At 43.6% G+C, this 13,366-nt stretch overlaps 2 protein-coding genes across 3 annotated transcripts; one reads left to right on the forward strand and one right to left on the reverse strand.

The window, feature by feature from the left end:
- Window positions 1–1,927: 1,927 nt before the first annotated feature.
- Window positions 1,928–5,812, reverse strand: stbd1 (starch binding domain 1). The gene is made up of 2 exons (XM_027017758.3): window positions 5,437–5,812; window positions 1,928–4,868 (listed from the first exon to the last, which is right to left on the reverse strand). Exons 1-2 carry the CDS (start codon window positions 5,699–5,701, stop codon window positions 3,220–3,222), a joined length of 1,914 nt encoding a protein of 637 aa, XP_026873559.2. The 5' UTR covers window positions 5,702–5,812; the 3' UTR covers window positions 1,928–3,219.
- A 2,175-nt stretch (window positions 5,813–7,987) lies between these two features.
- On the forward strand, window positions 7,988–11,616 carry pdcl (phosducin-like). 2 transcript variants are annotated; one of them, XM_035521165.2, is made up of 5 exons: window positions 7,988–8,082; window positions 8,664–8,847; window positions 9,185–9,366; window positions 9,735–10,010; window positions 10,811–11,616. In XM_035521165.2, exons 2-5 carry the CDS (start codon window positions 8,673–8,675, stop codon window positions 11,087–11,089), a joined length of 912 nt encoding a protein of 303 aa, XP_035377058.1. In that variant the 5' UTR covers window positions 7,988–8,082; window positions 8,664–8,672; the 3' UTR covers window positions 11,090–11,616. The 2 variants fall into 2 exon arrangements, with proteins under 2 accessions (XP_035377058.1, XP_035377059.1); XM_035521166.2 differs by having other exon boundaries at window positions 7,996–8,095.
- The last annotated feature ends 1,750 nt before the right edge of the window (window positions 11,617–13,366 follow it).

Raw genomic sequence — 13,366 nt, forward strand, 5'->3', positions numbered from 1 at the left:
ATTTATTCACCAGCTTCTGCTTTCAGACCCTCAGTCATGACTAATGTAACTGTTACTGATCTTGGGTGTGGTGCTCACTTGCTGCTTTCGGATCAGATTTGGAATGTTTTCTTATAGTGACTTGTTTGGGTTTAACAGGTTTATCCATGAGACCTTGACCAAGCGTTTTTGAAACTTTATGAAAGTTCACGGTCCAGCCTTGTTTGAAAGTAGACTACTGAACCCACCACGAAGGGCAAGTCAATATCAGATCATTTGCCTTTTCCTGTCCTCTCACAGGTAAACTGGGCTATTTGGAGAAGAGCCTCTTTTCTGAGCATACAAGATGTCTGTAGTCTAATCTGGATTCTACATCATCATCATCACAGAACTCCTGGACTCCTACCCTTGCTCTGGATGATGTCATAGCCCAGAAGCTTTTGAGCTGGACTCCACCAGTGTTTCCAGGCCACTCTTGGGTTTTTGTTGTTTTTTTTTTTTTCAGAATTGATTGAGATTTTTTCATTAACATATACAATAATTACAGGTTTTTGATCCAACCAAGTAAGCAAGAGATCTACTGTTCAACTGTTGATCAGCCCAGTTGATTATACAAGTGGAATTGTGTGCTCCTGCCTATTTGGAAAGACAGCGTACAATCACAGCACTTCTTTGCTGATAAGGTTCTTCACCCCTGTTCCAGCTTTTAGGGGTGGCTGATGATGGTTAGTTACAGGACTTGTGATTGTTCTGTGACTAAACAGTTTTGTCACTTCTAGCCTCTTTTCGATCTTAAAATGCTCTCTCTTGATTCAGGCCAAATTAATCATTTACAGAGCTTGGCAAAACAGCTTGTATCCCCCCATACACACATCCCACACACACAAACCCCATCTCTTATTCACATGTACATATAAAGGGCAGATACACACAACAAACAGCTCTCAGATCAATACAGTGCTATTTGTGTAGCTATATTTAACAGACATCGTCACAAAGCAGCTTTAAAGAAATATGGAGATTAGAACTCAAGGTGGGGAGATTGACCATCTAATATCCTGGCGTGGCCAAAATAACCTTGAGATGAACACTTTAAAGACAGTGGAGGTGGATGTCGACTTCATGAAGTTCACCCCATCACTCTGGGTGGCTCCCCAGTTGTCAGTGAGGAATGTTCCTGCTTTCTGGGCACTACCATCACCAATGACCTCAAGTGGGAGCAAAATATCAACTCCATCACCAGAAGGCACAGCAAAGGATGCACTTCTTGCAGCAGTTGAAGTTCAACCTCCCAAAGCTGCTTAGGGTGCATTTCTACGCTGTGATCATCGGGTCCGTGCTCACCTCCTCCATCACCATTTGGTACACTGCTGCCTCCAAGGACAAAGGCCATGCATCATCCGATCTGCTGAGAGGGTGATTAGCTACAAACAACTGCAGCCAGCCTCGGCCACAAGACCCGGTTCCCCCTTCATATAAACGCATAGCACTGTGATAATATTGCAAATCTTCACTCTATTACAAAGCTTTTTTTTTTTTTTAATTTGAAGACCTGCTAGCTCTTAAATCTAGGCAAATGTTTTGCTCCATTATTCATGTACATATTAAATAAAATTATACATCTCCTATACTTTTCTATTGTGTTCTTTTTACTTTTTATTCTGATTGCCAAGATTGCCACTGACAAGAGAGGCCCATTTTAAAAATCTATCTATAAGGACTGGAGACCATGACATACACGTACAGGAGGTCATGTCAGGTCAGAAGTCAGTATGAGTAGACTTCATGAGATGCAGAAACAGGTTTGAGCTGCATCAGGACAAGTCAGTGGGACCTTGTTGTTAATGCAGAATTTTAGAATTAGAAAAAATGTGAAAGGACAATTTTGGTCCCATTTGTTTGCCTTCAAAGCATGCAGCGTTGGGGGGTAAATATGAAATAAGTCATATTTGCCTTAAAATGACTTTTATTAGATCCACTCACTTCCACTGATACTACAGGAAAATATTAATAACCATAAGCTACACACCCACAAGTGGTACAATTTGTGATTTAAACCAAATATAAAACATGACTTTAGGACACAAACATATATATGTACAGTTAAAAAAAGAAAAAGGAAAAAAAAAAAAAAAAGAAAAAAGCAGAACATTGTTTTGTAAGGCAAAATTGTGGTGGTAAATGCATTAATATTAATGAGCCATGGTTCTGAAAGCCATCAGTAAATGTATCTTTCACATTTTCATATCATTAATGCACACATTTCTGCCTGGCTGTAGGACAAAAATCATAAAATATTCATGTTGCATTTTGTACTTTGAGACCACTTTCCTGTTCTTCCATTCCATCAGACACATTTCGTCAGCTAACAAAGACGCTCGTCACACACCTCAAGGCAGGAAGCCCACGTGGGCCAACAGGAAAAGGAACACACGGCTATTGGACCTGACGGAAAAATCCTCCTTTGTGAAAGTCCCTCATAGGCTGGGATCTGGGTCGGCGGATGAATAAACTGGTCTCAGACTAGCGCGGAGCAGGTGGCTGCCCATCCGAGTGAGGTGCCAGACTACAGAAAAGCCACCACCCGTTGAACCTGTTGCCCCGACACCGAGGGAGCCGCTTTCCCCGATTACGTAAGCATCAACACTTGCATGCAAAAGTGACTCATTCACAATGTGGCAACAACGAGGAAAAGCTCTGGCTTGAACACTGAGCAGTTTTGTGCAAATACAGATTAGCGCGTTTAATAGCCAGATGCTGCTTCGGTAGGTATATAGATGTCTGATCAGCCTACATACAAAATATTCTCATATTTACATAAATATCTATATATAGCAAAATGGTATTGCATAAATACTATTACACCCAAGTCACTTTAAAAATAAACCATTTCTCTGAGTTGGGCAGGACAAGCCATTTCCTGTTAAATGTCTAAATACTGTTATTGCTGGTTAAAGAGCCAAAGTTTCAAAACAGGACAGATGCTTTTAACATGACCAGAAACAAATCGACAGACAAGCAAATCACTGATTGAGGTTAAAATGTGCATATTTGTAAATATGTTAGATTATTGCTACAATAACAGTACCGCAGCCTCATGCTTCATTTGGATAACACATTAGCCTAATAGTCAATGATTATGTTAACATTTGCTTAGAATAACGCACCTGCAATTATTGTTATTGCTATAGAAACAGTCGGTTTGTTGTTGTTGTTGTTGTTGGTGGTGGTTTTTTCCCCTTACATGCACCCCCAGCTTTTATCAAGGTGAATCTCCTCCCCTTCCTGACCGGTCACCAGAAGATGGCGGTTTGCGCACTCCTCCCAGCGTCGGATCTTCCCGTCCTCCACCAGGATGAACTTCCACTCGGCGTGGCTCTCCGCGGGAAGGGCAACGGTGCCGGCCCAGAAGCCACCCTCTCCTCTCTGGAGAGGAACGAAGCTGTCCCATTCCCCGAGCTCACGAAGACTCCCCGTCACAGCCAGGAGCTGGTTTTGGAACCGCGTGATGTAGTGCACCCTGAAGCTCACCCGCACCAGCTGGGGCATCGGAGACACTGCCGCAACTCTCTTATTGGGAAAATCATCGTCGTCGTCGTCGACGACGCCCACCATGGCTTGCTCTGGTGTGACCATCTTCTCTTCGTGTGACTGGTCCTCTTCCTCGTTACTTTTGCTAGTCGTGGCTCGATTAAGCAAAGCTACGTCTGTGGTGGGCGCGGAAACGGTATTACTTGCGGTTGATGTTACTGAAGACGCGTTGGTCTTAATGCCGTGGCCGGCGTTACTCTGAGTCTGAGCTGGCCAGGACAGGTCTCTGGTCTCGGGTCCAGTGCTTAGCCACTCATTGCTGTCCATAATGGCCTCCATGATATTGATCTCGTTCTTGTCACGGCTCGCCTCCACTGGTGTGCCCACACTGCAGCTCCCCCTGACCGCTGCCCTCTCCCTGCCCACATTCGCCGTGGTCACGCCCACCGGGCAGGGTGTGGCAAAGCCCAGGTAACCCTGCAGCGGACTGGCAAGCAGGTGCTCGTACCCGACGCTCGGGGAGGCCAAATTCCCTCCAGTGCTGCTCAGCGTTGGCCCAAAGCTGCCAAAACTGTCACTAAAGCCTCGGTAGCCTTTTACCTGAACCTCCGTATCATCTCGCTTCTCCGACACCAAGCTACTGCTAGGCAGGTTGGACCGTTCATCACGGGCGCAGCAGCCAGCCTCAGGTTCCCGGGAAAAACGGCAGTCGGATCCTTTCTCCAACCCTTTGTTCGGAGCCTCCAAGTCTTCCTTCTCTTTAGTTTTACAGTTGACCTCCAAACAGTTGTTTTGGTCCGGAGAAACATTCAGCGCAGACGCCACTGTAACCTCTTCCTCAGCAAGCTTGTTCACAGCTTCTGGTGTCAAGAGAGTGCCGTCCAGCAGATCCTCTTCCAACTGGGACTTGTCAACAGGGACATTTTTGGCATCCATCGTCTCCTGGGCGCTCTCCGTTTCAGACGGCTCATCGGCGTCTCCATGGGTCTCCGCCTCATCGCTCTCGTCCTCGCCGTTAAACACATTCTCCTTCAGACGGACCTCGAGCTCGTCCTCTGGGGGTTTACTGCCTTCACGATGATCTTCGCACAAATCAGGCTGCACCTTAATGTTCTCGGGATCGTCGCAAATACCAGCCCCACCGTCACGCTTCACGTGACCCTCGCTATGCTGACGACTCAGGTCAGATATCAAGATCGCCGGATGGTCCTCGGTGGGTGCGGTCTGGTCATTTTGGGTGGTTTCTCCAAGGTCCTCCACTAAAAGGTCAGAAGGCATTTGCATGTTTGCCGTGGACAGGGTTACTGCTTCGCCAGAGTCCGTTTCAAAGTCCTCAGAGGCTCCGTCATCACTTCCTTCTGAGAAAGGAAGCAGTTGGACAGTGAGACCACTTTCAGGATATGCATCAGAAAGCAATTTCAGTAGAGTTAATGAACCTAGTCATAGTCTAAGAATTTTTACCAAGACCCATCCACTTTATATACAGAAATGCATATTGATTTGTTTGTTGCTACAATGCATAGTATAGCACATTCATATGCGAATAGACATGTATCCATCATCAATAAACCAAAAAATAGATACGGTAATCTGGTGTGTCCAACCTGCTACACATTTGTCAAAAACTCCCAAAAAAAAAAGAAGGCCACACAATGAAGCAAGACTGATACAGACGTTTTAACCCATTCATAAGGTAAGGCGATGACGTCAGCTCAATCACGTGACGGCTTCATGGCAAACCTTTACCTGCATCAGTGCGTGTGCGTGCTACGTGCACGCTGGAAGCACGGCTTACATCATCCTGTTAATAGGCTAACAAGTGGCACACGCGGCCCACACCAAAACCAGCAATGCTTCCATGGCGTCGCAGAATCATCATATTCAACATATCTTAAAATGAACCGTTTCAACAATTGTCCGTTTTACCTGTTGACTCGATTGTCGGGTCATCGTCTCGCCCCTTTCCCCACAGCGGACTCTTCCCCTCCGTTTCCCTCGATTCATTTACTTTTTTCCCGCAGCCTTTTCTTCTCTTTCCTTTGAAGGATCGGTAAATGAAAAACGCAGCACACACCGACAGCACAGCAATAATCCCCACGGTGACCACGGTTCCATATCCCCCGGCCAAACCGAAAAGTGAATTCATACTGCTCCGGTCCAACGCGACGGGTATCCTGTTTTTCGCGGACATTGTTGCGATAGCTCTTTTGATGTCGGTGGTCACTACATTCTACGCCAAGCGTTCGAAATGTGACCTCTTGTTGCGGCACAGATAAAAACACTCCCCGCGATCAGGTGAGCTCTCTGCCAATTGGCTCCTCTCTCTCCCCCCTCCCTCTCGCCCCCCTCTCTCACGCACCCAAACAGATCCATGGCGTCAAGGGTGAATAGCTGATTAAACATCGTCCAACACCTTTGATTTTAGACATTGTGATACTATCAGCTTCATAGTATATACGTTAACCTATCAGTTTAGTTTTACTTACAAACCCAAGCGGTTGCGTCACACACACACACACACACACACACACACACACACACACACACACACACATATTCTGATGAATGCTTGCCAATTTCACTATATTGTGTTTATGGTGTTTTGTAAAGCGGGACATAACCGTGTTCCATTACTTTGTTTGGGAAACAGGCAGTGCTGAAAAAATCTATTGAATTAAGAGTGTGTCTCCATAGTCTTTTTTAACCCAAAACTGATTGGCATCTCACTGCCCCTGTTAATGACATCACTATCCCTGTTACTGACTTATTGGATGCAAATGAAGATTACATAACCCCCTCCCCCCTCCCCCCTCCCTTGCATGCGTTTGTATGCATATTTTCATTTATGGTATGAAAATTCCACTTCTAATATATCAAAAACTAGCCTAATATAAGTAAGTGAACTGCGCGTCTCCATGCAATATTTTTTATGTTATAGATGTAGATGTTTGAGGTTTTAAATCTGATATAGTGCTCTGTTCCTTGTCTGTGTGTTTACTGTGTTGTAATTGTGTGTGTGTGTGTGTGTGTGTGTGTGTGTGTGTGTGTGTGTGTGTGTGTGTATATATATATATATATATATATATATATATATATATATATATATACACACACTGCCACCTGCTGGACACTGCAGTATCTATAGGCTGAACGCAGTGTTAAAATGCAGTTTTCATAGGATTTATTTCGATTTTCTCAAAGCTGCTTTGAGAGGTTTTGAGTAAATCTACCTGGGCGATTGGCACTTGAGTTGCATCTTGCACTAGACAGTGTTGTGATTGATTGAATCATTGGCTTGGGTGGATTTATCATTCAACATCACTCTCTTTGAGGATATCATTGCTTCTGCCATGACTGCCAGATTAAAGTGGCATGATGGGCAAGACACTGTGAAGATGGATATAAAAGCAACAGTTTATTGATCAGAATTCTTGAATTCGGAGGTCCCCTCTCTTTCTTTCTATCACTCTCTTTCGCCAGCTCTACCTTTTTGTGACCTTCTGCTTCGGCTGGGGTCTACAGGAGCCAGAATGAGATCCTTGAACATCCAGGTCTGCGGGTGGGTATGGAGTGAGGGTGGAGAGAGGAGAGCCAGGAAGGGCTGAGAAGAGGCCACCAGAAGCACCGCGCGGCCCAGGAAACCGCGCGTCAATGTGTCTGACATTCCGATGGCTCCCAGTCGTGAGCTCAGATGGTCTGGAGCGTCGCCCCTCCAGGCCGCAGATGTAGCCGGACGACCTTGAGAGAGCCTCGGAGGTGAAAACCCCTGCACCATGCTGCACTGACCCAGGAGACGCCCAGGCGTTCAGTCCTAAGAGCCAGTCTCCGAAGGAGGTCCTGTTGCCCTTCAGAGTACATGCGCTTTCCCTGCCTGCTGCTGTCTGTGACAGGGAGCCAGCAGGACCTGGGCCCTGGGACAACTTCGTTCTGTTCCTGAGGGAAGGTTCTGGACTGAAACCATGGCCCTGTGCTCTGGGAGCCACACGGAGCGGAAATTCGTCCTAGTGGAGGACGGTCAGATCTGGTGCTGGGAGGAGGGTGCTTATTGTGAACTGGTCCCCAGTAAGAGGGTTAGGGTTAGCCATGTGACACCCGTGGGCATGCATTTTCTCACTGCAAAATGCTTGGTATGCGATTGATTATAAAAGACTGTAGCCTATATATAGCAAAATTATATCTTGCTGTGTTGAGGTTTTTAAAAAAATTAAGGTTTCACAATATTTGAAGATTAGGAAATGGCTCCTTTTAGTTGGCTCCTGGAAATAAAAATAAAACATTTTGATCTGTCATCAATTGCACATACATCAATTTCATTCACAATAGTAATGACAGTCACCTAAGAATAAGAAAAATTAATAAAAGGTGACGTGTGATGGAATACACAATGACGCGGGCCCTTTTCTTTATTTTGATTGGTTGGCGCTGTAGTCGTTTGCCTGTTCTTTTCTTTGATTGGTTCGTTAACGCTGAAACAGGAACGTCATATAGTCACAGTGACAGGAAGAGACTTGTTTTCATAAGCTAGGTCTTGGAAATTTCAACCATTTTTTTTCCCACTGGGATATTTTCCTGGTAAGATTATAATGTATGTTGTTGACTTTATAGCGTCTTATTGAACTAGTCGCTATTTTAGACGACTGTGTATTGCGTCTTATTATATTGACGCAATTATCTGGCGTGTTAGCTAGCTAGCGATGGGTCCCAGCTATGTCGCTAAAGCTAGTTGAGTGTGCAGCGCGATAGGTGGCTGCTCCTAAAGGAATTAACGCCTTATTTATGCCTCATAATATTTAAACAGAGAAAGGGGAAAGAGTGTGTTGATTCTCTGCCCGTAGATGATGCCTCCCTGATATAAAGTCTGTTAGGGCACCAGAAAGTAAACACCACAGGTGCTTTGATCAATGCAAAACAGTGGCAGCAACGGCAGTGGTCTTCGGGATCAAAAGCATCTACTCACTGAATGCTGCCTAGTGGAGTTAATCTAAATCCAATAAACAAATCATAAGGGGTGATTTACATCAAAAATTACATTCAAATCGAACAGTCGATTACTTACCCACACTAAATCTGCACTGTCCTGGCGTTGTAACACTTGTATATAAGTGCACACGAGATACGTTTTCTATATCTGTCTCTTCTCCCCAACCTCCCAGCGTGCAATAATGACAACTTTGGATGACAAGCTCCTGGGTGAGAAGCTGCAGTACTACTGCAGTAGCAGCGAGGATGAAGAGACGGATCACGAGGATGAGGAGTGCCAGTCCAAGAGCATCCGGGACCAGGACACGCTGGAGGCAGAGATCGACTACAGCCCCGATGGCACCGCTGTCAACACCGGTGCGTTACCTCCGGAGCATTCCTGAGGATACCCCCATGCACAAGGGAGGTTTCACTACCCTTACCTACAGATGGCTGGCTTCTGTTACTTCCGTGTTGTGAGGGATATCAGAATTGTGGCCACCTGTGTCGGCGCACTTGTTACATTAAATTATTTACACATATCTGTCAATTTTATTCCTTAATTTTTGCACGATTCATCGAAACAGACCTCCCAACTTAAACTTGATAAGTTAAAAAGGTTTTCCATGCACACACTGCAAAGCACAAGTCTTAATGTCTCTCTTGTCTTATTTGCACATTTGCTGGCATATCACGTGTTTGTTTCTCTCCTTAGGCCCAAAGGGCGTGATCAATGACTGGAGGAAGTACAAGCAGCTGGAGACGGAGCAGCGGGTGGAGCAGCAGAAGGAGATGGAGCGCCTGATCAGGAAGCTGAGCATGACCTGCCGGTCCAACCTGGATGAGGAGGCAGAGAAGCAGAATCAACAGGAGCTGCAGGACAAGATTAACGGCAAGGTGTGACTCCATCTTGCCTCCCTCTCATCTGACGCTCGGTGCAGTGGTTTACAGAATGCGATCTAGAGAATGTAAAAACATACAATAGAATACAGAAACTGTCACAGATAAAAAAAATAAAAGAATACAAAAAGTGCCATTTAATAGTTATAAATGTGAGGTTACCTAAAATTCAGCGCACAAAATGATGACGTTGCTAATGTTGCATTTTCGCTGCTAGATTCTTCTTTACTGAGCTCCACTAGCTTTCATTCCTTTTTTCCATTTCTTCACTAATTTGTGTTTCTCTTTTTTTGACGCCTCTGTTTTTCATCATCTCTTTTGTTCATTCGTGCTCTCTCCCCCCCATTGCTCACCTCGTCTTTTAGGTCACTCTGCGGGTCGAGGAGGAGGAGGAGGACGATGACGACGAGGCCTTCCTCCAGCAGTACCGGCAACAGCGCATGGAGGAGATGAGGCGGCAACTGAGTGGTGGCCGCCGTTTCGAGCGCGTGATCGGCGTCTCCTCGGGCGAGGAGTTCCTGCGCGCTATCGATGAAGAGGGCCGCAGCACCTTGGTGCTGGTCCACATCTTCGAGCCAGACGTGCCAGCCTGCCAGGCGATGGAGGGCAGCCTCCTCTGTCTGGCTCTGCAGTACCCCCAGGTGAGACACCGCCGCTGACATCCAGCGAAAACCAGCGAAACTCGGTTAGCACAGCCGGTCGCCACAAGTAAACGGCCTCTTCCGTTTCCCCTGTGTGAAGTTGTACTCGATTCAAACAAGCAAACTTTGTTAGCTTTGAATGAAAGCCAGTGTAGATTGTTTAGCATGCTTGGTCACTGCCTTGTCCAGCACCTCATAGTACTTGATGCAGATGTACTAGCGTTGATGACCTTAAAAGGAAGCAAGAGCTCATTTTTGCCCTAAATAACACTAAATAACTGCATGAAAATTACCAAGAAACAAGCAGTGTTTAGGTTGAGCAGCTTCAGTACCAGTCAGTGAAGCGCTCTGTTTCAAATAGCCTACTACATACTGTATACTGCATACTGCATTCAGTATATATGCTTTAGTATGCAGTATAGTATCCAGTTCCGTATAGTAGTAGTATGCCGTATAGCATCCAGTATGCAACAAATGCAAACCTTAATATGTCACGTGAAGGTTTGAGGGTTCAGCCAACTTGGGAAAGATTTTCCATCACCGTTGTATGAAAGGATGCAGTAACACTTCAAAGAGCTCGTGTACTGGAATATTTGGTGGAAATAGTACGTCATCCGGCACTTCCTTGAACATGAAACTGACAGTGTTTCCGATGTAGTGCCACTGACTTTTTGGAGGCAGTGTGATGTGCTTGGATCATTCTCAGTGTCATTCAGAGAACTCTGCAGCGTAGAATAAATGTACTTCCTTCTCTGCATGGTCTCTATGGTAATGGTCCTCCCTGTCTCCGCTCCATGCAGGTGAAGTTCTGCCAGGCGAGGGGCTCTGTGCTGGGCACCAGTGCCCTGTTCCGGAGCTCCGCCCTACCTGCCCTCCTGCTGTACCGCGGTGGAGAGCTGGTGGGTAACCTTGTGCGTGTCTCTGACCAGCTGGGTGACGACTTCTACGCCACAGACGTGGAGGCGCTGCTGCAGGAATATGGGCTGCTTCCAGAGAAAGCCCCGCCAACGCACTCCACCATCCGCAATGCGGCCGTCACACATGCCAGCGACTCGGACAGCGATCTGGATATAGACTAGACGTGCAGACACATGCACAGATAGGTGTGCACACAGAGCTGATTCACTATCGCATAATGAGCAGTTGAGGTGACCAAGACAGGACTCATGTCTGTGTATAAACACACATGTAGATACACCAACTTTCATGGTGCACTTTAATCAGAACCCTTCTAATATTTTACTGTAATCAGCCAATATGAGGTAAGGTGAGCTTTAAGTTACACTTAAATCACTGAATTAAATAAATGAGCAGACAAATATGTGGGTCACCACATAATTATACCAGAAACCTGTTTATTTACCATGTATTTCTTGAGTGTGAATTATTTAGTTTCTGCTGTATGCAATTCAGGAGGCAGAACCAGTCATAAACATCCATGCATGTGTATCTATTTATTCTACTTTTAGTTGATTGAGTTTAGTTTTTGTTTTGAATGTGCATTGTTTTTCCTTTTAGATATGAATTTTGTTCCAGAACCTAGTTTTATACCTTTTATAAATGTTCCCACTATGTCCACAATGAATAAACCTGTTTGTGATGTTCATGATTCTCATATGTACTGATTTATTGCAATGAAGAGTTAGAATCAGAGACAATTTTGATAAGTTAGTTAATATAATATTTGAAAAAGAGTTAACATAAGTACACTTTTATAAGTATAGCTACTGTAATTTAGGACTATCCAGCCAAACTAAATCCGGTTTATAGTCATTTTAGGAGAAACCAGTGATGTTCCCAGATAAACAATGACAAGACCACAGTCTAGTGTAAACTCCATATCAGTGTTTTGGGTACTTTTTACATACTGGGTTTTCATTCACATGTTTTGGTAAAGGTTTTTTCCTTTTCAAAAGACAACATGCGCAACATCAAATGCATACATAAAAGTATACATATAACAGTTTACACATACATAAATTTGCTAGTGTGATATACTACAAAAATCTTAAAGGACATATATGATTTAACAGTCTTTAAAATTTTGGATTCAAACATGTCTGGATTATTTCAGTATAAAGCCATCTCAAAGGCAAAAAAAAAAAAATTGGCCTTTTACCAGTGAATTTACATTTGTATGACTCAGGCACTATAAGAATAAGATTTATCATATATTCACATTTGTGTTTAACTCAATTTTTAAAAAGACCAAATAATACACATTTCCACAAAAAGCAATACTGTTCATCAGTATTATTACAGACCCTAAAGGCACAAAAAAATTTGCCAAAATGTTTTACATATTTACAATGCCAAAGTAAATAAATAACCGTCACTGGATAGTTGCTACACAGTTAACAAGCATTGCCAATGCCATGATTAACATTTATAAGGCTTCTTGAGCCATTGTAATCATTATTCCTAAATATAAAATGTCTGTTTTCACTGGAATCTGAAAACTTACAGCAATCCTTAACTGGCATTAATTCATACTTATTAAAATTGAGAAATACACCATGAATGCCCTTGAGACTTTTCCTTGAGAAGACTTGCCCTTGAGAATTCATTAATAACTTCAGTATTTGAAATTTGATGTTCATTTTGGAGGGAGAGGATACTATCATCAGCTAATTGTGTTAAAAATTAATTTACTACCAATCAAAAATACCCTTTATAGTACTAGCTATAAAAATCTTAAGACAGAATTTCACTCACTACCAGGAAAACACAGGGAGAGGCTGAGCAGCTCTAATTACTCTAGATTAAATTAAACCTATCAGATGTACCACACATCAGTTTAACAGAACTGCTGCCATTCTTACGCATACGCGAAAAGACTCAGGATGACGTAAAATCGGGGTAAAACACATAAAGTGCATGTCTCGTGAATATAAAGAAACGCAAACTTATTATGCAGTAGTTTAACATTTGACATTTGTTTCCATTCAGGTTTTGAATGTGTTTTCAGTGCACGGTAAATAATACGGGAAATAAAACGCCATAATACACAAATCTTATTTTTTTGTTGCTTAATTCTTTATGTTTTTTGCGGATTATTCTGTATATTTATTTCCTTTCAAACGGTCCTACTCTTCCCTAAGCAAACTTACGATCCAATAAAACCCAAATAAAAAATATAATCAAATAAAAAGCTAATATAATAAAATCTAAAAAAAAAAAAAAAGAATTTATCATTTGAAAGGGACTGACATCTGAAAACCGATTGTACTGAATGTTAGAATCGTTTTCTCGAAAAGTTTTTAATTAATTAAGCGACTGTATAAATGTAAATATTTTATTTTACAAATCCGAGCTTGAGTGCAGTTCGTCATTAAAGTCAAACACGACGCGCCGCG

The sequence above is a fragment of the Electrophorus electricus genome, chromosome 21 (assembly GCF_041902795.1).
Source record: "Electrophorus electricus isolate QZ-2024a chromosome 21, ASM4190279v1, whole genome shotgun sequence".
Classification (NCBI taxonomy): Eukaryota; Metazoa; Chordata; class Actinopteri; order Gymnotiformes; family Gymnotidae; genus Electrophorus; species Electrophorus electricus.

Coding starts and splice junctions, on each gene's coding strand:
- pdcl (XM_035521165.2), top strand. CDS start 8,673: ATGACAACTTTGGATGACAAGCTCCTGGGTGAGAAGCTGCAGTACTAC. Junction 9,367..9,734: donor AGGACAAGATTAACGGCAAG/GTGTGACTCCAT, acceptor CTCGTCTTTTAG/GTCACTCTGCGGGTCGAGGA. Junction 10,011..10,810: donor TGGCTCTGCAGTACCCCCAG/GTGAGACACCGC, acceptor CGCTCCATGCAG/GTGAAGTTCTGCCAGGCGAG.
- stbd1 (XM_027017758.3), bottom strand. CDS start 5,701: ATGTCCGCGAAAAACAGGATACCCGTCGCGTTGGACCGGAGCAGTATG. Junction 4,869..5,436: donor CCCGACAATCGAGTCAACAG/GTAAAACGGACA, acceptor TTCCTTTCTCAG/AAGGAAGTGATGACGGAGCC.